At 55.0% G+C, this 25,910-nt stretch overlaps 2 protein-coding genes across 3 annotated transcripts in view; one reads left to right on the forward strand and one right to left on the reverse strand.

Annotated features, from left to right (window-relative positions):
• The window catches only part of ENG (endoglin), a 29,461-nt gene extending 22,380 nt beyond the window's left edge, over positions 1-7,081 (forward strand). Inside the window, exons 9-15 of the mRNA XM_054584335.1 lie at positions 2,451-2,579; positions 2,811-2,849; positions 3,380-3,496; positions 3,825-4,076; positions 4,972-5,026; positions 6,062-6,163; positions 6,293-7,081. Of these exons, the coding sequence (XP_054440310.1) occupies positions 2,451-2,579; positions 2,811-2,849; positions 3,380-3,496; positions 3,825-4,076; positions 4,972-5,026; positions 6,062-6,163; positions 6,293-6,417 (819 nt within the window). The 3' untranslated portion in view covers positions 6,418-7,081. The remainder of the gene's footprint in view (positions 1-2,450; positions 2,580-2,810; positions 2,850-3,379; positions 3,497-3,824; positions 4,077-4,971; positions 5,027-6,061; positions 6,164-6,292) is intronic.
• Positions 7,082-7,391: 310 nt separating this feature from the next.
• Positions 7,392-25,378, reverse strand: FPGS (folylpolyglutamate synthase). 2 transcript variants are annotated; one of them, XM_054584336.1, is made up of 15 exons: positions 15,363-15,553; positions 13,933-14,061; positions 13,793-13,846; positions 13,643-13,707; positions 12,363-12,477; positions 12,127-12,207; positions 11,938-11,999; positions 11,748-11,850; positions 11,387-11,464; positions 11,047-11,194; positions 10,864-10,953; positions 9,989-10,139; positions 9,781-9,856; positions 9,281-9,347; positions 7,392-8,461 (listed from the first exon to the last, which is right to left on the reverse strand). In XM_054584336.1, exons 1-15 carry the CDS (start codon positions 15,498-15,500, stop codon positions 8,067-8,069), a joined length of 1,752 nt encoding a protein of 583 aa, XP_054440311.1. In that variant the 5' UTR covers positions 15,501-15,553; the 3' UTR covers positions 7,392-8,066. The 2 variants fall into 2 exon arrangements, with proteins under 2 accessions (XP_054440311.1, XP_054440312.1); XM_054584337.1 differs by lacking the exon at positions 15,363-15,553 and adding an exon at positions 25,119-25,378 and having other exon boundaries at positions 7,396-8,461.
• Between the last annotated feature and the right edge of the window lie 532 nt (positions 25,379-25,910).

The following is a 25,910-nucleotide window of genomic DNA, read 5'->3' on the forward strand; positions in this document are numbered from 1 at the left end:
GGCAAAGGTATTTGTTATAAAAATAACGCAGGCTTTTCTTTTTAAATATGGAAAAGATTAGAAAAGAACAAAATCTCAATCCCTCCACTCAAAGACAATGGCTACCAGCATTTTGGTGTGTTTCTTTCTAGAACGTTTTCTGTGTAAGGCTTATATGGGGGAATCAGATGCGCCTGTTTGTCTTCAGCTGTATTCACTCAATGTATTTTTAGAACTTTGACCTATGTACTTAGTATCATGTTGAGTGGGCACATATTCCATTTTATGGATAGGCCATAATTAGCTCCTCCTCCCATGTTATCCATTTATCTTGTTTCCAATTCTGTAATATTATAAATATGCAGAAAAGTCCTTGTGCATGAACCGTTTTTTAAATATGGGATTATTTTCTTAGAATAGATTTCCATATTAGTGAGACAGCTGGGTCAAAATGAGTGAACTTTTTGGAAGTTTTGATACATGTTGGCAACCCGCTCTCCAAAAGAGGATTCCAGTTTTTCCTGCTGATTTATGAGAGCACTGTGACGCTCCCTCTCTTTAGGCTATTATTTTTGTTTTAAAAAAACTTCGCCCATGTGGGAGGTGGAACATGACGTTCTGTTCCTGTGTTAATTTATACTTCTTTGCCCAGTAGCGAGTGTGAGCGTGGCTCTACACGGCTGGTAATAATCTAAGGCTCTTGATCCCTGTGGCTTGGTATTTTTCTTGATAATTTCTAGAAGCTTTTTACACAAAGAAAGACAATTTTGGCCCTTTGTCCTTCATGCTTATCAAAATAATTTCTCCCGGTTTGTTAGAGTTCTTGAAATGTTTGCTACAGTGGTTTTTAACTTTTTGGATATTTGAAAACGTTGGGCCATTCTAGCTGTGCATCTTCCCCTCTGTGATTTCTTCTGGCCTTTCTGAGGCATGAAACCTTGCTGCTGGAGGCTTGGCAAATCACCTATGTTCCCAGGGGTTTTTAGAACAACATTGAACTCTGGGGTTAATTAAGTCCATGCGGGAGGTTTTCGGGGTGTGAGATGTCGAGGCCTGTACGAAGCCCCATCTGTCACCTAGTTCTAAGGGGCCTGGATGGATCCATTGTCATCCATCAATCTTTGGAACACTACACGGCACTAAAAAGAATGTGCTAGATCTACAAATGTAGACACAAAAAAGATGTACGTGACTTATTGTTCAGGAAGAAAACTAAGCTACAGAAGGAAGGACAAGTATGATGTCATTTCTTAAAAATATTTTTGAAATTAACACATCTCCTCTGAGTCCATACATCTGTATTGAGGAAAACACAAAGAAAAAGAGTGTGTACAGATTCACCCCAAACACGGGGCATGCAGCCTCTTGCCAGTTCATGAAAAGTGGTCAGCGTGCAGAGTTTGAATTCAGGCCCTGGGCTTCAGTTCAAGCTGACCCTGGGGCTTCACCCAGTGTAGGGCCATTTTTGTTTGGTGGGCTCATGCCTCCTAAAGTGGCCCTGGATGGCTGGGGACAGCGTTCTGGGGGAGTAGGTGGGAGTTAGCTGAACTCAAGGGGGACTTCCAGCAGCCCACTCGTCCCTAAGGCTCTGAGATCCTTTTGATCCTCAGCATGTGACTGAGAAACTCTAAGATCTGATTCTTCTAAAACAGGAGGTGGCAAATAGGGCTCACTGCCTGTTTTTTGTAAATAAAGTTTTATAGGCCCTGGCCGGTGTGGCTCAGTGGGTTGGGTGTCGTTCCACAAAGTGAAAGGTCGCTGGTTCAACTCCCGGTCAGAGCACATGCCTGGGTTGCGGATTTGGTCCCTGGTCAGGACACGTGCAAGAGGCAGCGGTCAATGTTTCTCCCTCACATCGATGTTTCCCTCCCTGTCTTTCTCCCCTCTCTCTAAAAAATAAATAAAAAGTTTTACCGGCACACAGCCACACCTCCACTTACATATTGTCTGTGGCTGCTCTAAGGCTGTGAAGGCGAAGTTGGGTAATTACGACAGAGACCACATGGGCTGCGAAGCCTCACGTAGCACTTACGATCTGGCCCTTTAAAGGAAGCGTGCTGTCCGCGGGTCCAGGAGTCTCAGCCTCTGAGGCTGCACTACGCTGGCAAGACCTGCATGTCCCTGGGGCTGTGAGCGATGATTGTAGGTAGAACTCAAAGGAATTTTTAAAGTTTAATAGTTCTGCACGTACTTTCACGTATGTTAGAAGAAAAGCAATAAGTAGTAAACCAGATGCACGATGCCTCACATTTTATTGCTTAAGACAAGGTTAAGTACAAAAGCGAGTCCAGTTCAGGAGAAGAATGATCGTAAGTGGTGCAGGATGATGAAATCTATCAAAAGGGGAGAGGGGAGTGGAGGTGACCCCGGGGTTACCATCAGTCCATGGCGCTGAGTGGTGACGGACAGGCCCCAGGGAGCCTGGCGCCCCCTGACGGTGCCCCCCCCACCCCTGGCCTACTTTTTTGAAGTGCACCATCACCAGCCTGAGCTTCTTGGACCCCCGCTGCCAGGCTGAGGACGCAGGTGACCAGTTTGTCTTACACAGCACCTACTCCAACTGTGGCATGCAAGTGACAGAAAATGTGATCAATAATGAGGTAAGAGCTGGGACAGGAAAGGTAACAGCCTAGTTCATGACCCCCTCAGGTGCCCGCTTGATCATCCAGGCTTCAGGGGCTTTGGGGAGAAGGGGGTGGTGCCCAGCAGGAAGACAAGATCAGGGTGGCTGTGGCGGGCTCCGCCTCCCCGTCTGTGAGAAGGGTGTATTGCGGGGAACACCCTCTGGGTCATTCCTGGCTCTGACAAGCTCCTTGGCTCTGCTCCTGCAGGTGATCGTCAACCTCCTGTCAAGCCCATCACCGAGGCAGGTGAGCTGGGTGGTCGCCATGCTAACGCATCTGGTCCGGGGGCCCTGGGGTCCCTTTCTGGCTTGGGAGGGAGCGGGCATCCGGAATCTCAGCCCCTGATCCTGGCATGCCACGTGTCTCCAGAGTGGCTCAGCCTCCCCTTCTGTACTGTGGGGACAGTACCGTTGAGAGTTATGTTCTCAGCCTCTCGTGTTGGCAGCTTCTAGTACGTATTGGCTGTGAAGCGTTGAGCAAATCGCTGAAGCTCCCTGGGCCCCAAGGTCATGTCTGGGAGCAGTGGCATCAGAAAGGATCCCCGTTGGGGTGCTCGCGAGCAGTCCCAGGGGTGACGCAGGGAAAGCACTTTCCGCTGGCCCAGCGCAGAGTGAGTTCTTGATAAATATTAGTTTGGTTTCTTCTTCTTTTTTTTTTAAGGTGAGAAAGAGGGTCAGGCATCTCCTCTGGACCATGTCCCCCGCTCCCACCCTGTCCCTCACCTTCCTGGCCAGGGAACTCACAGACTGACCAAGTTCCTGTCCCATCCCCCGCAGAAAAAAGTGCAGTGTATCAACACAGAAAGCCTCTCCTTCCAGCTGGGCCTCTACCTCACCCCGCAGTTCCTCCAGGCCTCCGACACCATCGAGCTGGGGCAGCAGGGCTTTGTGCAGGTACTGGACTTGACCTCCCAGGACTGCCAGCTCCTGGGATTCCTCAGAACATTTCTTCCCACCACTAGTACAGAGAAGATGGGAATGTAACTTTCCAGAGCAAGGAGGGAGCCAGCGTGGTGCATGACAGAGGGGAGAGAGAGAAAAGGGAGAGCTCAGACACGCCGATTAGAGTGTCACCTCCTCCTCCAGGCAGGCCCCTGACTGTCCCACCATCTGGGCTCAGGGGCAGAAACTCTGGAGTGAGTCTAGCGTATTTCACGAGGGCAGGCAGGGTGGAAGGTGAAGAGTGACTGCCGTGCCTCGCCCCCCTTGCCTGCCCTTGCAGGTGAGCATGTCTCCGTCAATCCCTGAGCTCATTCTCACGCTGGACAGCTGCCAGCTAGATTTGGGGCCTGAGGCAGACACCGTGGAACTCATCCAGCACCAGGCAGCCAAGGGCAGCTGTGTGAGCCTGCTGTCGCCAAGCCCTCGCGGCGACTTGCGCTTCAGCTTCCTCCTCCGTGGCTACATGGTGCCCACCCCCAAGGCTGGCATCCTCAACTGCTCCATATCCCTGAGTCTTGGGACTTGGTATCAGGTGAGTGGGGTCTGGGCCAGGCCCCATGCCAAGGGTGGCTTCCGGATCTGGGTGTTTCAGGAAGGGGCATGACAGCCCAGCAGGATGTCAGACCTGCTGGCAAAGGGCAGAGCCACAGTCAGGTGTGCGGCTTCTGGCTACCAGAGGTCGGTCCTCTTACTGCCACCCTACAGCCTCCGAGAGCTTTGCTGTGTCTTGGACACTGGTGGGATATGTAGCTGCATCTGTCCATCCGTCCAACCATCCACCCACCCGCCCGCCCGCCATCCTACCCAGCCTCTTCATCCACAGTCCTTCCACCGTCCCAGTCATCGGTCCCCACCCGCCACCATGAAGTAGGGCCACTAGTGCAACCTCAGCAAACAGGAGACCTCAGGGGAGAGGCTCAGGCGGAGGGGACGGCGTCCTGAGTTTCTGTTTACTGGTCACAGCGCTTCGCCATCCAGTGGCACCACCCTCCGGCACTCAGCCCTGGGCACATGGCCATTGCCAGGCCCTTGTGCACACAAGGGTCTCTGGTTGTGTGAACCTGGACAGGCCTCCTCCCTCCAGCCACAGTAAGCCCGGGCCTCCGGGCCAAGCTGGCTCATCTTTCCAAGTCGTTCCCCAGGATAACGGACGCAGTGCAGAATGCGCCCACAGTCCTCCTGGGAGTCAGGGGCCTCCCAGGAGCTCCCAGGAAACAGCCCATGAGTAGCCAAGGATTGTCTCCCCAGCACCCTTCCATAGCATGGATCTCTCAGGACTTGCTCAAGGGCTCCCAGCTAGACAGTGGTGAGATAAGATGCCAAGTCAAGGCCCTAGAGTGGGCTGTGACTGGATCACAGAGCCAGGGAGTAAACCTGAAAGCTTCCCCTCGGAGGCTGTGCCACACACCACTCTCTCCCTCCCGCAGAAAATCCACAGGATTGCCACCATGCGCCTGAACGTCGTCAGCCCTGGCATGTCTGGTGAGCACTCCCCAGGTCTCTCTGGGGTTCCAGGGTCTGAGGTCAGAGTGGGGCACAGCAGATGTCCCAGAGGGACTGGGGCCTCGGCTCACAGCAGGGAGGACACTAGAGGAGCAGCTCTGGGAGGAGGGCACGACAAGAGCTACCCAGCAGCCGGGAGTAGGATCCACAGCGGCATCTTCCAGACAGGAGAGCCTTTGCTTATGACCTCCCTGTGGGATAGGATTCCAGGCCTTTGGCTCTTCTCGGTCTGTGTTTGCTGGTTGACCTCATTAGGGGACGAGGCCTCCAGAATCCGTCTGGATGGGATGGAGGGAATCTTGGGGCAATGCCGGCCTCATCTGGAGGCCCCGGTGTGGAGGATGCCCCTTCAGCCCAGCACCCTCCAGCCTCTTTGTTAGTTGCCTCTGGGCCCAGGCCCCCACCAGGCAGAAGAGTCCCTGATGCTGGAGGCGGAGGTGGGGTCAGCTGCCTCTTTGCCCCCCAGCCCTGGCCAGGATGGAGCTCCAGCTCACAGCTCACACCCAGGAGAGAAAGGCTAATCACCACGTGGCATGGATAGGAGCGCAGGACCAAGGGGTCACATGCACACAGGAGTCAGGAGCGTGGCAGGAACAAGGCTTGGGGAAAACCCAAGAGCAGCGCTAAAGAGCCCTCTGAGGGGCCCTGCCCGTCCCAACCACGGGACCGGGCTCAGAGCGGGCAGGCAGCGACCTCAGGTCCCACAGCGAGGAGGGCCAGCCTCTGAACTCCCAGGCCCCCACTCACTTTTTGCCCAGATTATACCACCCACCCTCCCTAAAATGCACCTCCATCAGCCTTAGGAGGCAGAGGTGTGGCCCTGGATGGAGGTCTGCCTCGCCCCAACCCATCGGCTAAATGAAGAGACTGAGGTTCAGGGAAGTCAGGGCACTGGGCGAACTGGGACTCACGCCAAAAGCCGTGCTCCTGGCCAGCCCAAGAGCAGGGAGCCAGGCTGGGGGCCTGGGGGAGGCAGCAGCGCTGACTGCAGCTGTCGCTCCCTTGGCTGCCCAGGCAAAACACTCGTCCTGCCCGCTGTGCTGGGCATCACCTTCGGCGCCTTCCTCATCGGGGCCCTGCTCACCGCCGCGCTCTGGTATATCTACTCGCACACACGTGAGTATCCCAGGCCCCCACCGTGAGTGCTCAGGACCCCTCTGCCACCACCACCTGGGGGAGCCCAGCGAAGCCTCTTGGGGAGTGGGGAGCCCTGGCCGGGGCCCTGACCTCCGCCCCCGCCCCCAGGTCCCCCCAGCAAGCGGGAGCCCGTGGTGGCGGTGGCTGCCCCGGCCTCCTCAGAGAGCAGTAGCACCAACCACAGCATCGGGAGCACCCAGAGCACCCCCTGCTCCACCAGCAGCATGGCGTAGTGCCCAGCCTGGAGCCCTGGGGACCGCCCAGCCAGCCCTTGCCCATCAGGAGAGACTGAGCAGCCACCCGCTGGAAACCCCTGGTCATGAACTCACCCCGGGACCCAAACCCTCCCCTTCGACCAAGGACGGACCATGCCCTCCGCCTCTTTCCCGGAGGCCTGCTGCCAGCGCGGGCACCAGCCTGGAACGCCTTGGGACCGCCCCATCCCGCCCTGCAGAACCTTCAGACTCGGTGGGCCTGGGGTACAGCTGCCCAGGACCCCAGGGTGACAGAACACTGCCCTGTATGTCCACGTTGTTATAGAAACACAAGTCCCTGTTATTCTGACCTGGATCCAGCACTCGATGACCTGGGCTGGGCCTGGAGGTGAGAACTCAAAACAGACTCTGCTCAGCCCACTCAGGCCAAAAGCGCCTCCGCCATGACCGGCCGAGGACCACCGGGATCTGATCCCAGCAGCACAACTTTGGGGTCGGGGCGGGGGCACTGACGCCTAGGGATGCCCAGCCTGGGAACAGGGGAGCCTAGCTCCTTCCTGCAACTGTCACATGCGGACCCCCTCCCTCCTAGCCCGTCAGGAAGGCAGCAGATAGGAGTGGCCAGGCTGCCTGACCTGGGCCCACCCCTATATACTCACCACCAATAAATCAGACCATGAAACCAGTGTTGGGCTGGGAGAAAGGAAGGGATGCCTAAAATGGGGGCGGAGGGGGTTCAAATCCTGGGCCTGCCACCTATGGGCTGTGTGACCACAGGAAGATCTCGTGGCTCCCTCATCTGTAAACCAGGTAGAATTTTCAATCACATGGTCTCCATGGGCAGGTCTGCAAAGCAGTGCCTGGTGTGTGGTCGGCAGACATCAGGCCAGTTTTCATTTCACAGACAAGCCACCTGAGGCTCAGAAGGTCCCGAGCCACACATCTGGGCTCCTACACAATCCAGTTCCTGTACCTCTACAGCCCCCTACTGTCTGCAAAGGGAGCTGGAGGTCAAGGGTTAAATCAAACATTTTGCTTTTTTTTTTTAAGACAATTTAAAAAAAGATTTTATTTTTTAGAGGGGGAGGGAAAGCGGTATAGAAACATCAATGTGTAGTTGCCTCTTATGCGCCCCCTACTGGGGAGCTGGCCTGCAACACAGGCAGGTGCCCTAACTGGGAATTGAACCGGCAACCCTTTGGTTTGTAGGCTGGTGCTCAATCCACTGAGCCATACCAGCCAGGGCTAGATTAAGACTTTGTTTTAAATCCAGCCACACTCTGTCCCCAGGGGGCCTCAGGCAGGCACCCTTCCTTTTCCAGAAGGCCACTGAGAAGAAGAAATCTGTGGACCTGCACCAGGCAGGACCCTAGGCCTGCCAGGAAGCAGTCTGGGTGGGATGAAGACAGAACTACCCGCACAAGAGAACTGGGGAGCCCCCTGGCTGCCTCAGGAGAGAGGAAGGCGAGGCTAAGGGCCCCACAGTCTCAGAGACAGCATGTCTGATCTCAGCCTCCCACCCACCAGCCATCTCCTCTGCTGCCCAGAGCCCAGGTCCCTGGGGCAGTCTGGGCAGAATCAGGAAAGCAGAACAAAAGGCACCTAATACAGGAGTTCCCGAGGAGATGCAGGGACAGCATGGCCCCACCCCACCCCACTGCCAGCAGCTATACGGACAGGGAGGGCTCCAGCAGCTTCAGGACACCGCCCACCAGGTGCAGGCTTCCTGTGACCAGTACGTGGATGGCAGCAGCCTCTCGGAGTACCCTGGCCCCGCTGTCTGCCACGGGGTGGGCGAGAAGGCCCTGGGCGGGGCTCGGTGTCTGAAACACAGGGTCCCGGCCCTGGCTGATCCACTGCAAAGCGTGGGAGATGCAGCTGAAGACCAGGGAGCTGGTGCTGTGGGCATGGAGCGGGCAGGGTGCCAGCCCTGCAGGCTCCAGCCTCGGGGCGCTCCAGACGTCGGGGCCGGACTGGCCCTCGTGCAGGCGGCTCCAATGCCGCTGGTGCTCCAGGCAGCGGAGCAGCACCTGGTCCAGGGTCACCATGAAGTTCTGCTGGTCTGCAGGACACAGGGACGGGCACATCAGCGAGGGGGGTGGGGGAAGAGCAAGCACGCTGTGGACACCTGCTCAATTCAGGCCCTTTACATGCGTCGTCGGTCCTCAGTGAATGCTATGAATAAAGTGCAGCTGGGGGAGGTTCCGAGGTGTGCCCGGCGTCTCAGAGCTGGTCACAAGCAAGGCCCGGCAGTTTAGCTTCAAAGCTGGGGCACGCCTCCCGCTGGGCACGCCTCCCCACCCTGGCCTCAGTGGCTCCATCTGTAAAATGGGCAAGGTGCGACACGGGTGCACGGACACATTTCCAGAAACAGACTCCTGGACTCTCCCCAGACAGGCTGAAGTGGGGCCTCGAGAGCTGTGTTTTTTTTGTATTATTTAAAATTTTTTTGAAGGGGACCCACAGTTAAAAAAAAAAATTTTTTACAACGGCAACAGAGTACTCACGTATGTGTACATAAATATCTGGAACAGAATCTTCCTAAAACAGTAACTACCCTTACTTCATGCAAGACACAGACATTTTCTATTCTATCTCATTTACAATATAAAAGGTGGCTGAGACCCACTAAAGAGACTTCAAGAACCATCATTCGGTTTTAACTTGTATTCTGAAAAATGTTTTCCCCAGTAATTCCTTTTTAGTATTACAGTCACAAGCAAAATTCAAAATGTACCAAAGGACATTTATCCAATAAAATGAATCTAGCTCTTACCCCCGACTTCCAGTTCCGAAGCCCCCACCGTAACCAGCGGGGCAGTCCCCCTTGGGACCCTCCACACCCTGCCCACCTCAAGAAACCACGCCTGTCCCCTCTCACCTGCGTTATCCGTGGACGACACCTCTGCCAGGTTAGGGCAGAAAACAGCATAGTCGAACTGGCAGGGCTAGAAGGCCGAGGGGGAGGCGTGGCGTCAGGGTCCCGAGAAGATGCTCCACCCCGACGCCATCTTCCCACACAGCACCCCGGAACCCACGTACACACCCCCATCTCTGGAGATGCGCTCCCCACCCCCCGCATGATGCTGCATAAACCCAGCCGGGCACATCAGCGCCCCCCCCACCATCTACCACGCTGTGCCCTGCCTGGCTAGTGGTCTGGGCAGCCCACTGCACGGGTCGGGAAACAGAGGCTTGGGGGCGGGGGTACAGCTTAGAGTCACCCAGCTACTGAGCAGCCTCTAACTCCAGGAATGAGCCCCATTCTACAATTGAGGAAAGGGAGGTTCAGGGATGAAGGCACCACTGGGGATGGGGGACTGTCACAGAGCCAGAGCGGGACTGGGCTGCCTGTGGCCCCACGAGCAGCCAGCCTCTCACCTGCAGCAGCTTCAGCAGGGTGGCGGCATCCCGGTCCCCAGTAGAGTTGAAGAGCAAGACGCAAACTTCAGGCCCCCTGTGAGAGGTGCGGGGAGGCGGGTAAGAGGGCACCTCCCACCTCCTACCCTCTGTCCTGAAACCTCCCTCCTCCCTGTGGGCAGCCGATTGGCCCCATCCTTCCCGGAGCCCCACTCCTACCGGCGCTCACCTGCTGGGCCTCTCCAGGCGGTGCAGCGCCTGTCTGAACCAGCGCACACAGGCTTGCACGCTGCTAGAGGTGTGCGCACCGTCCAGGTACCAGGTGAGGGGCCCACGCCGCAGTATCTGTGACCGGCCCAGCCACTCTGTGCCCTGAAGACCTGGGGGTAGGGGACAAGGCAGCTCCTAGCCGTGGAGGCCCTCCCACATCTTTTCTGCACTCTGGTCCTCAACTCCCACACAGTACCCACCCCCAGTGCCCCGTGTGAGTGCCCTGTCTGAGCTCCCCGTCTGAGGAGCTGAGCAGCCCAGGAGCCCATGACTGGGTGCTGGTCAGTGGGATAAGCCCTTCTGCCGCCTCATCTGGCGGAATCTTCTAGGCAGCCCTTAGCTCAGAAAGATGAGGTAACAGTGCAATGAGTCTTGGGGCTGGGATGTAATCCAAGGTCTGCCCGGCTCCTGGGCTCCGTCATGGCCCTGACGCGGGGCCTGGCATGTGGCGGGCACGCTGGAGCCATTTGCTGAGGCCCTCTAACAGTCGCAAGCACCTACTATGTGCTGAAAGCTTGGAGGAAAGCAAGGAGCCTGATATCACCATTCCCAAGAGCCTCATGGTCTTATGATGGCGACAATGACAAGAGTGACTGTAACGCCAGCTACCACGGGCTGGGCGCTTTATCCCCCACTTGTCAGCCTCCAGGCTCAGTCCCTCGTGTGGCAGGTGAGGAGACCGAGGCTCACAGGAAGTGCATGAACTCAACGTCAGGGAAGTGTACTGACTTTGAGTCCCTTCCCTTGGGCCCCCTATCCATTGCCCCAGCTCTGGAATAGGAAAGTGAAAGAAACATCTGGAGGGACATGGCTGGGCAGGGGAGCCTAACTCACCGAGCCGCATGGGGGATGTGGGCTGGAACACAGGCGCCAGAGGCAGCTGACACAGGGGGCTTGGCCTGGACGCTTTCAGCTCCCCGATGCCTGGGAGGCAGGGAGGGCTGTGTGGGACTGGGTATTCTCAGAGCCCTCAGGGCAGGCTCCTTGTGTCCCCTGCCCCCTAGCCTGCCCACTTACCTTGGTGGTCCTTTTGCTGCAGCCAGCAGCGGGCCAGCTGCAAGGCCAGGGCGGCATTGGACCGCTGGTGCTCTCCCTCCAGGCCCAGGGCCAGCGGCGGCCCCCCTTCCTCCAGGGCTTCCAGCGGTGGGCACAGGTACAGGGGACACTGCCGAGGAGTCGGGAGCCCTTCTGATGTCATCCGCCCTTCCATCTGTCCCCACCAACCAGGACCCACCAAGACCTGCTCCTAGAACCAAGGCATGCCCCAGCCGGACGAGCCGCTGGCCCTCACTGAACAGAGAAGCAAATGGAAGCCCGAGGGCACAAAGCAGCTCCCAGCACTTCCGGTCAGACTCACTGCGATCTGCTCGGCCCGCTCCTTCAGCACTGCCAGGGGGCCGTCCGCCTGCGGCACAGTGAAGGCGGGGACGCCACGCTGCGGGGGACAGAGACAGGGAGGCGGGCTGCTGAGGGTCCTCCGCCTCTATCTCCGGACCTCACAGGCCCTATGGAACCCCTCCATGGGAAGACTAAGGCTGGAGATGAAGTTCAACTTACTCTAGTCACACAGAGAGCTGAGGCAAGAACTCAGAGCCCATGATGCCCAAGGCCTCTCCTGAATCAGATAGGAAGGACCCCGCCCCAGCCCACTTCCCTGAACCTGAAGGGCCAGGCCCAGGCTACCCATGCGCCTCCCCTCCCTAGGGCTGCCTGGTCACCTTGAAGATGCCCCCTTTCTGCCATGCGATCTTCTCCATCGTGTCCCCCAGAAGGCTGGTGTGGTCGATGCCGAGAGAGGAGACTCCACATACCACAGGCTTCCTGCAGAAGACAAAAGCGCCATGATGCCCTGCCCTGGGCCACCTGGGCTCGTGGCCGCCATCCCTCTCCCCAAGCTGCTGCCCTCACCTGACGATGTTAGTGCAGTCATAAGCCCCACCGATACCCACTTCCACCACTGCCAGGTCCACCTGCGGAGAAAGAGAGGGCATGGCAGCAAGTGCAGGGGCACCTGGATGCCACATGCGAGTCCCCCGCCTATTTAAGATTCCCCTCCCCACAGCCTTCGACACAGGGCTCTGGGGAACGGGCACGCACCTTCTCTTGGAGGAAGACATGGAAGGCCAGAAGCGTGAGGAAGCGGAAGTATCCGGGCATGGAGACGCAGCTGTTGCTGTCCTGTGGACATGAACATGTCAGAGCCTGAGGCCCCTGCAGCCTCTGCCTGGGGAGATGGGGTCCTGGGACGTGTAGCTCCTCTTAGGCCCATCTGCCCACTCCAGTACCCCCTTCCCTGCCCCCACCCCCACCCCCCAGCCCTCCTGCCTAGAAACCTTGGTCTCCTCCAGGCGATGATAGAGGCGCCAGAAGTGCTTGGTGAAGAGCTCGGGGCTAATGGGCTGCCCGTTGATCCGGATCCGCTCGCGTACCTGCACCAGGTGGGGAGAGCTGCCGGGAGACCTGAGGTCATCGAGACTCCCTGCACAAGCCCCCCGGGCCCTCCCCACACCCCCACAGATCTGATCAGGTCACCGTCCTGCTGAACACGCTCCCGTGGCTTCCCCCTGCCCTCCAGAGTCTGAGCTCTTCAGCTGGGCCACCAGGGCCTTGCAGGGCTGATGCCACTGACCTGTCTCACCTCTCCTGAGTCCCTCGATAGTCCCCTGTGCCCCAGCCTTCCTGTGCGTCCCCGGGCTGGCCCATGAGGCTACACAGCCTCAAGTCAAAGGCTAGGGTTTTACCCAAAAACTTACTTCAGCAGGGAGATTGTTGGCTTACATTTGAATCCTGAAAGACCCTCTTGTATTATGAGTCTTTCTATTTCTTTGTTTTGAATAAACAACTGGTTAGGGAAAACACAATGGCCTGAAATGACCTCAGTGAGCTGGTTTCAGATGCTTAGAGGTCCCTTGAAGGAAATGATTACAGAAAAGAAGGCCAAAGTCTTAAATGCCCCAACCCCAAGGACTGATTCCCAAGCAATGAACCATCAGGTGAACCCCATGCTTTACAGGTGACCCGCTAAGGAGAGGCACATACCGCATACTGCCCAGGAAGAGGGGTCCATTGTCTTCCTGTCCCCCACCCGCCCTGCCCATCTGTGGGCGTGAGTCTAGAAGCCTGAATGCGACCAAGAGGGAGAGCTGGCTTGAGGACAAAGCAGCCACTGAGGCTGGCAGGGGACGGGCCCCTGCGCTGCCCACTCAGGAGGCAGCGTGTGTGTCATAAACCACCCTCACCCTTCAAGCCCGCACAAGCCAGCTTTTTTGCTCCTTACTGCACAGGCGTCCTAACTGATAAACGTTCCTACGTGATCTAAAAATTGTATATGGAATTTAAGTTAATAAAGAGCCATGTGACTCTTATAGCTGTATTCAGTGGATACATTCACGTTATTGTCACCCTTCCTCAACTTTTTTCATTATGAAAATTAGAGACTGCCATAGACTTGAGCGACTGTGGTGAGTGCTCATTAAATGCGTGTTGAATGAATCAAAAATGGGCAGAGAGAGAGGCAGCTGAGCACCGAGGGGTGACTCTGGCTATGAGCTGCTGGCTGGCTCCACGGCCCCCCGAGAGCTAGGAGACTCTACATCCCTAGACACCTCAGTACCTAAAGAATCCTGTCTTCAGGCCGTAGCTCCGGAGGATGCGTTCAGTGAAGGCACAGGTGGAGCCCTGGGAAACAAAGTTCTTGTCTGGGCAGTCCCCACCGCCCCCACCCCACCAAGTGGATACACTTCCCCGGGGTCCTGTCCTTCACCTTTCCCTTCGTCCCAGTGACATGGATGATGTTCAGCTGGTCCAAGTCTTCCACCTGGGACGGAAAGACAAGGTCCTCAACGAGACTCACAGACAAACAGGAGTGGGATGGGGGGTGGTCACAGGCCCCACCCACTTTACCTGCAGCCCACTCTGTGCCAAGTACAGCTTCATGGCTTCCAGCTGTGTCTGGGGGTCACCCCGCTGGCGCTTCGCCTGCTCCAGGTAGTTGGCATTGGTCTGCAGGGTATTGAGTGTGCGCACAGCTTCCTGTCAAACACAGCCCCCAGGGAGCAAGTTAAGGCTCAGTAGGCATGTACAGGGACAGTTGTGTCCAGCACGCACCAGTGGTCAGGCCAGGCACCAGCCCGCTCTACCAGCCCTGCCGCTCCAGCCTAGAGGTTAGACACCAGTGAGAGAGAAGTGGCATCATTCCAGCTCTGGCAGAAACGGGAGCCTGGGGCAGCTCAGCCCCACCCAGGAGCAACAGGCTAAGCAAGTAACATGACTCATGGAATTAGCCTGGCTTCTGGTTAGGGCTCCGCAGGCTGCATCCCTGGGGCCTTTGCCCTCATTCCCTCCCATGGGGTCCACCACCATATGGGGCCCCTACTAGGCTGGGGCCAGAACCACAGAAGGGTGTGATTCTTAGATCTGGAGGAATTAGCACAGGGAATTCCTAGAGTCTTCCATGTCTAACCCTGAGGATTAGGATTCCACACTCTGGTCGAGCTGCTAGAATACAAGGTATTGAAATATTTTCTAAATTATTAAGAGAGGGGTGGTTTTCCCATGTTGAGATAAGATGATGGTTGTTTAAATTCTCCAAAGAAACTTTTTTGGGGGGCCTGCAGGGATATTTTGTGTTCACGTGTCCAAAAAAAGAATAAATTGGCTTTCTCATGCTCCCCTTGCCCGCCCCGCCATCCCCTCCCCCCAAAAAACACACAACAGAATAGAGCTGCTGAAGTCACCAGATAGGAGGAGGCTGGGAGGGAGAAAGGATGCGCCCAGGGTCACCCAGCCATGAAGGCAGGTAGGTCAGCCTCAGGAGGGTCCACCCTGGGGCTAAGAGTGGGAGTGCTGCTTACTTCCCCTCAGGACCTCAGTGGTTGGTTGGAGGGCCCACCCATCATACTGATATGCCTGCCATCTGACTGCTGGCCCAGGGCATAGAGTCAGGAGGCAGTTTCCTGTTTTCAGGATTCTTGCCCCGCCCCGGCCCCGGCCCCCGCCCCCGCCCCACTGCCCCTGATTCCTGACTCCGGAGACTACATACAGAGCACCAGGACCCCAGTTGAGCCACTGGACCTCTTGGTCCCATCACCGGGCGCCCCTCCCAACTTTAACGCGGGACACTTCAGCCTCAGAATTTCCAGATCCGGCCTCCCAGGCCCAACTTCCTGGTCCCTCCCCGCAATCCCGGACTCCAGGATGCAAACCCCAACCCCACCCCGAGCTTCCCATTCTCAGGGCTCTTGGTGCCCTCCTCGGCTGGCGCCTCCGGATGCAGTGTGTCTCAGGTCTGGCCCACATGTCATCGCGTGACCGCCAGCCTGCCTGCTGGATACCTGATACTCCATGCCGGGCTCCTGCGGCGCGGGCCTTACGCTCAACGCTCGCCGTCCAGCGACCCTGGGCACTGCACCACGCAAAGAAACCGCTGCCAGGAAGAGAGCCGCGCGCAGGTGGCTGCGCGCCCGGGGCATGGTCGGGGAGCGGACAACCTCACCCTAGGCCTGAGCCGCAGACGCCACGCCCCCTACCTCCCGTGCACCGCCCCAACACGCCCTCCGCCAGTGAGCACCGCCCAAGGAATCCACCGGCACCAATAAGAATCCGCGGGTGCCATCTTTGTGAGGGGCAGTCCCCGGAGCGGACGCCTTCGCCCATATCTATGAGGGGCAAGCTCCTTGGGACGCGTCTGACTTACACAAACTTGCACCGCCAAAATTGCCATTCCCAGTCAGCAGGCCTCAGCTTCTGCTCCCGGCCAGAAACAGCCCCGAACCAACTACGATTCCGACGAAATGACCTGTGGAGGTCACTGAACTCGGCCCCGATTGCCACAACTCAACGCGGAGACTGAAGGCTGCGGTCTCTGCCCTCGCGAATCTAACAGCCCTATCGCAGGCCAATAGACCAAAAACCAGGCACCTACGCTGCTGGGTTCCTAGCCGAGCCTGGGCAGCCTGGCAAGTCTTCCTGGAAGAAAGCAACATCATAGGGGAGGCCTGGGGATGAGGGGGAGTCAGCGAGGTATAGGGATGGGAAATAGGTTTCCAGGAAAATGGAGGGAAAGATATGTGAAAAGCAGACGGCTAGAGAGGGAGAACTAGGCACCCAAGGGAACTGGACTTGCGCCGGGGGGTCTAGTTGCCCCATAGTGACTGCATGCTAGATCCAGCAGTTAGTCCTCAGCTCTGTCCTCTGTGCACTGTAGCCTGATAAGGAATTTGGATTCAATTTGGGCGACAATAAAATGGTTTTAAAAGAGATCGCACGATCAGATTTGCGCTTGAAGATTTGCTGTGTGGAGGAGTGCCTTTCTGTTTACTGTCTGGGATGCTGCCTGATTCATGAATTATTTAATGAGGCCAGTTAGATCTTAAAATTAAAAAAAGAAAAGGGTGGGTGGTGGTCAGAACTTTTCCTATTCCTTTCTTGGCCTCAACTACTAACATGGAAAAAGTACAATAGTACGGAGATTCTCTTTTTACAGCTGAAGTTTACAAAGGACCGGGGTGGGATGGGCTGCAAATATCCCTCTAGGGAAGTGCCCACAGATGAGAGGCCATCCTTCAAGCTACTGATAAAATTTCAGGACCTCTCTCCCTCTTTCCTGCAGGCATTGGGGTAAACATGTATCAGAGACTGATTTTGAAATAAATGTGTTGGGAAGATTCCTTCACTGGCTGGCTGGGCTTGGTCTCTTCTTCCTCGCTGCCTGGTGCCCCCACCTGGCCCCGTGGGAGATAGAAATCTTTACTCTCTTGTTTCTTTCTAAGTCATTGAAACTCCCTCTATACATGTACATGTATATAATTTAGTAACTGCATAAAAAGTGATCATGAAGAAGCTTTCAATGGTTTTCTTTTGCTTACCCCCTACCCCAACCTTCCTCCTTCGGAAATCTTTGACAACCAACAATGTGTCCCACAGTTTTCTATGTCCATGAAATCACAGGCGCTCCTAGATATCCACAGGGCCTTGTCAACGCAGGTGATGATATTTTCTGTGTCTTAATTTCTTACTCAGCAATAAGTTTATAAGGATACCTCTAAGACATTGACTTAGTAGCCTTGGCTCGTGTGGCTTGGTGGGCTGAACACCGGCCCGTGAACCGAGAGGTTCGATTCCCAGTCAGGGCACATGCCTGGGTTGCAGGCCAGGTCCCCAATCGGGGGGGTGTGAGAGGCAACCGATCGATGTTTTTCTCCCTCTCCCTCCCTCCCTTCTCTGCTCTCTAAAAATAAGTAAATAATATGACGTTGACTTAGCAAACAGTTAAGTAGCACCCAGACACTGTTCTAAACACTTTCTGCATAGTTTAATCATCACAAGCCTATGAAACAGGTGCTAGTATTATCCTTGTTTCATCCTTGTCTAACAGGTTAAGAAACTGAGGTGCAAAGGAATAAAGGCACAAACACACGTCATAAAATCAAGTTCATGGCACTCTGGCACTGGAGTCCTTGTTCCCAGCCTCTGTGCCTTCCTCCTTCCCCCGCTACCCTCCCGGGGTGCAGACTGCTACTCAGTGGCAGTGGCAGTACCATAATGCGCCCCTACCTGCCTGCCAAAGGGCATTCACAGAACCTTCCATGGCTTGCTGGGTGGAGAGCACGTACTTGGGGCTTTCATTCCTGCGGTGAAATGTCACAGAGCTTGCATGCCCTCCCTCCCATGCTGTAACCTTTGCATCCCACCAGCTGTGTGTGAGGAAGGCACCCCTTTCCCAGAGTGTTCCGCAGATTGCTGGGTGCACCTCGTCATCATAACTCTGCAGTTTCCTGGCTGCAGTGAACTTGAACATCTTTGCACACATTCATTTCAATAAACTGCCTTGACCCATTTTTCTAATGTCCTTTTATCACCTTCTTGTTGAGCATAAAAGCATGTTGGGTATCACAGATAGTATTCCTCAGTTCTGTCCTATACAACAAGTTTTCTTTCTCGGAACTGACTGTTGGTGGCCTCCACTGATTCATATGTAAGGGGGATTAGGTGGGGGGGACACGACATTAGAACTCTTGGGCTCTTCTTCCAAGAATGAGGTCCCAGGGAAAATGACAAGCCGGGGGAGACTCCCTCCTCTGACGTGAGGTGGAAAACCCAACTTGCCTGTGTTCCTGAATCTTAGCTGACTTCTTCCCCTTTGTCCAGAGCAAAGCTGTCCATGTCGACCCTCCCCGCTGACCTGTGACAGGCCATCTCCAGAGTCGGGAGGGTTTACAGTCCTGGCAATCATTGAGCTGCAGACCTCAGCTCCAGTGGAAAACAGAAAGAGACGTACAGGCACGGAAGGCACGAAACAGCACAGAAAATTCCAGGGATCCTACCTGGTGTGCTCCTAGTTGTACAGGAAATTCTAAGTGGTGACCAAGGCCTTGGCAAAGCCACTCAATGGCCTTGGGCAGGTCACCTGTTCCCTGGGCCCATTTACTCCATGGTCTCCAAGGACAGTTTTCATAGCCAGCAATGCTGGGAAATGTAGGTGTAAAATTTAAGAGGGAGGGAGCAGAATAGACGTATCTTCTTTTCCTTATTAAAACATTCCCTTACCCTTTTTTTTTTTTTTGAAGATTTATTTATTTATTTTTAGAGAGAGGGGAAGGGAGTGAGAAAGAGAGGAAGAAAAACATCAATGTGTGGTTGCCTCTCATATGCCCCCAAGTAGGGATGTGGCTCACAATTCAGGCACGTGCCCTGACTGGGAATCAAACTGGCAACCCTTTGGTTCGCAGGCTGATGCTCAATCCGCTGAGCCACACCAGCCAGGGCATATTCCCTAACGTTTCATTTTATTTTTAAATTAGTATTTTTTGGATGGATAATACATTGTATCATTCAAATAGGTAAAAAAGATAAACAATGAAAACTGCCCTCCAGGTCCCAGTATTCTAATTCCCCTCCCCCAAAAGCAAAGTTATGTTTCTTGTAATCTTTCCAGAGAAATTTTGTGCATTTACAAGCAAATACAAATATATATAAATTTCCCTGTTATAGTTACAGATGGCAGACCATACATGCAAGTCTGTGTTGTACTTCTTCCACATGTGTTATATCTTGGACCTTACTCTGAGCAGCGTCCTCACGTAAGACCCTCCCCATTAGTGAATTTGTTCCAGCTGCACGGTGCTCCTTGATGTGGAAGTACTGCTGTGTGTTTGGCTGGTCTCCTATTGATAGACATCAGAGTTTCCAGTATTTTGCCATCACAAGCAATGTTTTTACCCTCTTTACCCTCATTATTTCTTCCATGTGTGAGTGTATCTGATGCATGAATTCCAAGTGTAACTGCTGGGGAGGAGGAGATTTGCATTTGACACTTTCGTACATATTGCCACATTGTCCCCCAGAGGGGTGCGGCTGGTTTCTGCCCCACAGCCCCCATTTGGCTAGAGCCAGCTGTTTCTTCACCAACACAGACCATTAGTCAGCTTTGGTCCTTGCCAATCGCGTAGGTGAAAAAATGGATTCTCAGAGTAGTTATCAGTTGCGCTTATTTTATTTAGAGGAGGCAGAGCAGTTTTTCTTATTTTAAAAAACTCTATCTCCTTTATGGTCTGCTGACCTCCTTTGTATCATTATTTGAAAAGTCAGAGGTGCTCGTAGAAGAAAACAGAGAGATGTGTAAAGGACAAAATCAAAGGCAACTTTATGTCACACCTGGAGAACCACTGTTACCACCAGGACAGCATTTCCACTCTCTAGAAAAACCAATAGGAACAAAGCCATTGTTTGGAGAGGAAAGAAAACAAGGGTATAGGGAAGCTGGCAAGTGAGCCAGTGTCCACCTGCCGGAGGCTGAGGCGCAGGTGTGTGGAGGGCGAAAGGGGGCCCAGGGCCCCTGCTCTAACCCCAGCCTTCCCAAGGAGAAAGGCTGTCACTGATCCTTTCATTCACTCGCTCCTTCATTTGATGAGAAACTGTCTCTGCCAGACCCTGAGTTGGGTGCTGGGGACAATGGGTTCTGGGAACAGGAGCAAATTTACAGAGGATCATACGTATTTGCAAACCCTGATCAGAACCACCCTCGTTGCTTATAGGGGCAGGAGGAGGTGGAGGCCCAGAGAAGGAAAGGTCAGAGACGGGCTGGAGTCGCACAGCAGGCCCGCAAAGGCACGGTGCTGTGCCTGCTGCGGACTTTCTGAGCTCAGACCTGCCTGATTCTGCCCCTCTCCTGCCCCGTCACGCCTTTAGGGTTAATAAAGCCCGCAGCCCACCGAGGCCTGGCCCCGGCAAGGAATTGGCCTTGGCCTCCTCTTCCACCTCCAAGCTTTGCTCACATTTGCCTCTGCCTTGAAACACCTTTGGGTGAGTTGCTTTTAGCTAAGATGTATTAAGCACTGATCCTTGTACCTGGCATTGCGATCTCTTTCCTACCTCTTGAGAAGTGTGTGGATTGGACAAGATCCCCATTTTGCAGGTGGAGAAATGGAGGCTCCCAGAGGCTAAGCACCTCACCCAGGGTGACACGGACTGTATGTGGCAGAGCCAAGATTCAAACCCTGGTTTGCTGACACTAGACTCTGCCCTTACTCACCACCCCCTGTCTTGTCCCCCTGGCTTTCTGCTGCTGATGTGCTGTGTGACCCTGGGCAACTCCTTAGTAGGGCAAGGGCTGAAATGAGCTCTTTTTCTTTTTTCTTTTTTAATCCTCACGCAAGGACATTTTTTTCATTGTTTTAAAGGCGGGTGGGGAGAGAAACAACGATGTGGAAGAAAACCATCAATTGGTTGCCCTCTTGTATGTGTCCTGACTGTGGATTGCACCTGCAACCGGGGTCTGTGCTCTAACCGGGAATCGAACCCACGACCTTTCTGACTATGAGACCACATGTCAACCAACTAAGTCACACTGAGCGGGGCCGAAATGAGCCCTTGACAAGCCCGTAATTTCTGGGGCTGTCTTTGGGCAAGGGGTGGAGTGTCTCATTGAGGACAAGTTTCTAAAAGGCTACCGCAGTCCGGAGGGCCAGGACTCGGTCGGTCCGGCTGCCCCTTGCCTCCACCCAGGGCCCTGTGGAGACCGGAGGAGCTTCAAGCTCACTGGCAGGTTTGTGCAGAAGTCTGGCATTGAGAAGGGAAGGCAGCTGTGGCATGGCCACTCCGGGGCTCTGACACTCTGATGTCCTTAAGGACTCCTCCAACTCCGAAGATCTATTTACATACAGTGACCTACAAGGAAACGCTTTCCTGTAACTGCAGGAAGAAAACTTGCCTTAGGCAAAATTCGTATCATCGGTGGGCCAGCCTCTCCCAACCCTAACCCTGATGCTGGCTGCTAACGTGTTCACGGATTTAGCTTATTACGAGGACAAACTGGTCTCCCTTTGACCCTGTGATTCCATTGTAAAAATGACCCTGGAAACAATTGGAGCTGTGATCAGAGACGCACATCTTCCATCTCTGGTGGCAGGTGACACAGCTGATGACAGCCCCCTCCCTGATACCCTTTGTTCTCTGGGCTCCCCGCCCCCTCCCTCCGGCTTCTCCTCCTTCCTTGCTGGCAGGACCTTCTCCAACATCTTCCCATTGGAGGGTCTGGGGCTCACACCTTTCTCCAAGGTTCTGCTGTCTCAGATCTGGGATAACACCTGACTTTCAAATGTCTCTTTTTGGTGACCGATGGCCCATGAGCATCTGATGGCACCTAAACTGGTCAGATCTGCAACCCGTGTTCCCTTGCCACCCCAAACTCTGCTCGTGTCCAGGCCGTGCCAGCTCGGAAACAGCTCCACCATCCACCCAGCTGGCCACGTCTAAAACAGCCTCACCCTGGGTTCCCGTCCAGCCTCGCCCCCGCCCCCACCATCACAGGCCTGCCCACTCAACCCCGCGGCCTTCCCTCCGGGCAGCCCTGCGCTCTGGGCCGCTGGTGTCGCTCTACTTTCCAGCCTCTTTGCTGCTGCTCCTCTCAACCCTACAGCGGCTCCCATATTTTTTAAAGAAAATCTGATCTCGTCTCTCTTCTGCTTAAAACCCTCCAGCGGATGCGTTCCCACCGTACTTAGGATGAAATCCAAACTTTGGATCCCCACTTTGCTCATCATCAGCCCCAGCCCTGCTGGCCTCCCCTCGGATCCTCAGAGAGACCCCCCTCACGCCCACCTTCACAAAAGCCCACAGCCAGTGAGCACGCAGCATTGAAGGCACTCAGTTAGCCTTCAAGGGAAACTGAGGCACAGAGAGGTTACTCCGCCAGCCAGAGGTCACACGGAGCGAATGCGGAACAAAGCCTCAGAGCCTTTGCACTGGCAGTTTACTCAGCCTGCAACATTCTTTACCTGAGTCCACATGACTGACTCCCAGTCATTCCAGGTTTCTGCTCAAATGTCACATTCCTGCTCTTCCCTCTTTTCACTGTCCGCCGTTGTACATTTTTTGAATTTTGAACCATGTGCTTGCATTAGCATTTCCGAAGAGATATTTTTTAAAAGAGTGTTATGAATTGCAATATAAGAAGGCTATTAAGGGAACAAACCCGGCGGTGAGACCGTGTGGACGGTGGGATCCTATTTTTATTCAAATAACTATAATTTAGAAGGAGCCTGGAAGTTATTCTATAAATGGTACCTGTGAGTAGCTCCAGGTGGCCAGGCTAAGAGGCAACTTTTGTTCTCCTTTTGCTTGTATGTATTTTATCAAAATTTCCTCTGGGAACATGCATAATTAGAAAGAAGAACAAACGATTCCTACCACACTGGGTACTTGTACCTCAGACCTTGTCTTGACCAGCCTTTTTTTTTTTTTTTTTTTTTTTTTTTTTTTGAGAGAGGGGAAGGGAAGGAGAGAGAGGGGCAGGATCATCAACACAAGAGAGAAGCATCGACTGGTTGCCTTCTGTTTGCCTCCTTGACCGGGGACCAAACCCCAATCCAGGCATGTGCCCTGAATGGGAATTGAACTGGTAACCTTTTGCTTTGCAGGATGATGCTTAAGCAACTGAGCCACACTGGCCAGGGCTTTGCCCACTCTCTTGTTCAGCGGTTCAGGCCACGGAGGCCCAGCAAAGGGCCAGAACTGACCTGGGACCAGGCGTGGTTCCTCAGCAGTTCCTGGGGTACCCGTCACAGCCAAGAGGGGCCCTGGAGGGCATCAGGCACGTGGTACGGGGCCCTGTGGCAGCCAGGCCACAGCAGGGCTGGCTCAGGCCTGCCTCCCCCGCTTTGAGCTGGTGAAAGCCTTCTCTACCCAAACCTGAGATTAGCTGTCTTACTGCTTCTCAGAGGAAACAATGTACAGGAGGGTTTCTTTTTCCATTTGTTATCCCTGCCTCTGTGACCACCGTTGTATGTGGCACCTGCTTCCCAGGAGTAAGGTTTATCGAGGCTTCTCCTTGCCAGGCACTGTGCTGAGCCTATTTTTACAGGTGAGGAAACTGAGGGCCCAAGGAGAGGAGTCACCTGAGAAGGTGACCAGCTAAAAAGACTCAGCTCAGTCCCAGTTCTGTTTGGTTTCCGGGGCTACTGATTCTGCCTCTCTGATCGAGCTGGGGAACCTCTGGCTAATTTTTTTCATTTGTAACTTGGATTTTCTTACATGATAGTTGATGTGGGTTCTTTCCAGGCATTTTCACTGTGCAGAGACATTTACATGCACCTGTCTCACCGGATCTTCACCCACCCTGAGAGGGACCTTCTGTTCTGGGACCCATTTCTCAGGGGAGGCCACAAAGGCCTAACGGGGGAAGCGACTTAGTCATTCAGGGGCCCCGGACTCCACCCTCAGGCCACCCGTGGACCCTGCTCCACTTGCTCTGTGCCCCGTGAGGTGACCTGGTCATCTGGTCAACAAAGCTCTGGCCTTGAGCTGGCTCTAACTTCACAGGGAAGCCCGACTGCTGGTGAGGAGCCCCACCCCACCCCCCGCTCCCTGGGGGCTGCCCTCAATCCTTTCTCCCCTGGTGAGGGACCCACCCCACGTGACCCCGGGCAATTGACTTGGTCTCTCCCGGGCCCTGGTCTCTTAAGCATGGGGCCCTAAGTGAACTCAGAGGAGCCACCTCGCCTCTCCTGCTGGGCAGAAAGTTGTGTCTGGAGGGGAGGCATGGCCCGGCCTGGGGCACAGCCCCAGGCAACGCTGGCTGAGGGGCTGCTGCCTGTGCATTCCTGGCCCTGAGCGCAGCCTCCGAAGGCACGGGAAGGGAGGGAGGCACCTTCTTGTGGTCCCCATTCCACAGAGGAGGAACCAGAGGCTTGGTGAGGTGACATGCCTTGTCTAGTGTCTAGCGGACATGATCCTAGATCTCCACGCTCGTTCCCTTGTAGCCAAGCCCAGGGTTCCCATCCCCAGCTCCCACCAGTCTCCGCCTGAGTCAGACTAGGAGGCTTCTGCTGCGGACCCTGGGGAGCCTCCTGGCTGTGCTGAGCCCTGCGGCTTCATCTGTGAAGCAGGGCCAAGGGCTGGATGGGGCCGAGGGCTGGATGAGGCCGAGCGAGAGGGTGCTGAGCCCAGAGCCCAGGCTCCACCCAAGTGCCAGAGTTTGAGATCTTTAAAGCGCTGAGGCCTTAACGGCTCTTAACTACACCTACTGGATCTATAAAACACAGACAGTAATGGTTTCAGATCTGTGACGGACAGATTGTGACAATGGGCACAGGGCCAAGCAAGTAGTGAGAACTCGGTTAATGTTGCCTTTATTGCTGTTGTTATTATCATTATTAAAATGAGACTAACAGTCCTTCACGGAGCAGTCCTGAGAGTTCTGTCAGGCCAAATCCAGCCTGCAGATCATGTTAACAGGGCTGGCACACAGGGGGACCCCAGATGTGGCCTCTCTCACCAGCCACGCCTGCCCTTCACCCAGTTCTGCTCTAGAGGCCACCCCTCCAGAGCCCCGCCACCACCTCACTGGGTGGGGGCTGCTGTGGAGCCTTTGGAGTTCAAGGCGGAGCTGTGAGGTCAACAGGGGTCCTTGGTCGCCCCAGGCCTTTAGCACAAGGTTTATCAATAACAAGGTTTTTCCTTGTGGTTCCCAAGTGTGGGACTATCGCTGTGGACCGTCTTGGACCCCTGAGGGATATTTATACCCATTCGTCCAAAAGAAACTAAGGCTTAGAGAGGCAGGCCGCCTGCCCAAGGTCAGTGTGTTCTCCTACCTGGAAGGAGGCAGGTTTAGCTGAGAAAGGCCCCCCGGAAGCGCTCAGCTGCTCCATGGCTGCTTCCCGCCACAGCTTCTCAGCGACTGGCCAGAAGGTAGCCAGGGACTTGGCACCTTTCATCCCTGAACTTCATGCTCCCCACCGGGACAGACAGAAAGTGATCACAGGTGACCTCTGTCAAGCCAAGGTCGCTCTGCTTGGCCTTCAGCTGGGCCGGAGGCGGGCCAGGGAGCTGAGGGGATACCTGAAACCCCGCCTCCTTTCCACCCAGAAGCCCAGGGCCTCCCCGGGCGTGCAGGGGGAAGCTCTTGGGTCCCTGCTCTCCTCTTGGGATCTGCCCAGGGACCTCTTGTCCTCCCTGAGGGTTCCAGAGTGCAGCATTTCCATGAGTTAAATAACAACTCGGTGGCAGTTCAAGGTGAGCTGGCAGGCAGGGCACTGAGGGAGAGGCACGTGGGAGGCTTGCAGCCCTTGGGGCTGGCTTCAGCAGGCCTCTGTTACTGCTGGAGCCTGCTTGTCCTGGTGTGGCCTGGCTGGGATCCAAGAGGAAGGGGACAGGATTCAGTGGCACTCCCGACCTAGGGAGTATGTGCTTGCTGGGGGGAGAGGCTGTGTTGCACCAAATCATTGGTCGGAAAGAAGCCAGAACAGGTCCATTCCCTGCCTGCAGGGTGACACTGAGGGCCCAGAGGCCAGTCCAAACAAGCTGGCAGTGATGTTCCTGTTTGCACACCTCTTGCTGGCTCACTCAGATGCTACTCTAAGTGCCCTGGGGTAATGGCCCTGCAG

The sequence above is a fragment of the Pteronotus mesoamericanus genome, unplaced genomic scaffold (assembly GCF_021234165.1).
Source record: "Pteronotus mesoamericanus isolate MK-2021 breed Mesoamerican mustached bat unplaced genomic scaffold, CSHL_Meso_final contig_78, whole genome shotgun sequence".
Taxonomy (NCBI): domain Eukaryota; kingdom Metazoa; phylum Chordata; class Mammalia; order Chiroptera; family Mormoopidae; genus Pteronotus; species Pteronotus mesoamericanus.

Coding starts and splice junctions, on each gene's coding strand:
- FPGS (XM_054584336.1), bottom strand. CDS start 15,500: ATGCCCCGGGCGCGCAGCCACCTGCGCGCGGCTCTCTTCCTGGCAGCG. Junction 14,062..15,362: donor AGCCCGGCATGGAGTATCAG/GTATCCAGCAGG, acceptor TGTGTTTGACAG/GAAGCTGTGCGCACACTCAA. Junction 8,462..9,280: donor GTCGTCCACGGATAACGCAG/GTGAGAGGGGAC, acceptor TGTGTCCTGCAG/ACCAGCAGAACTTCATGGTG.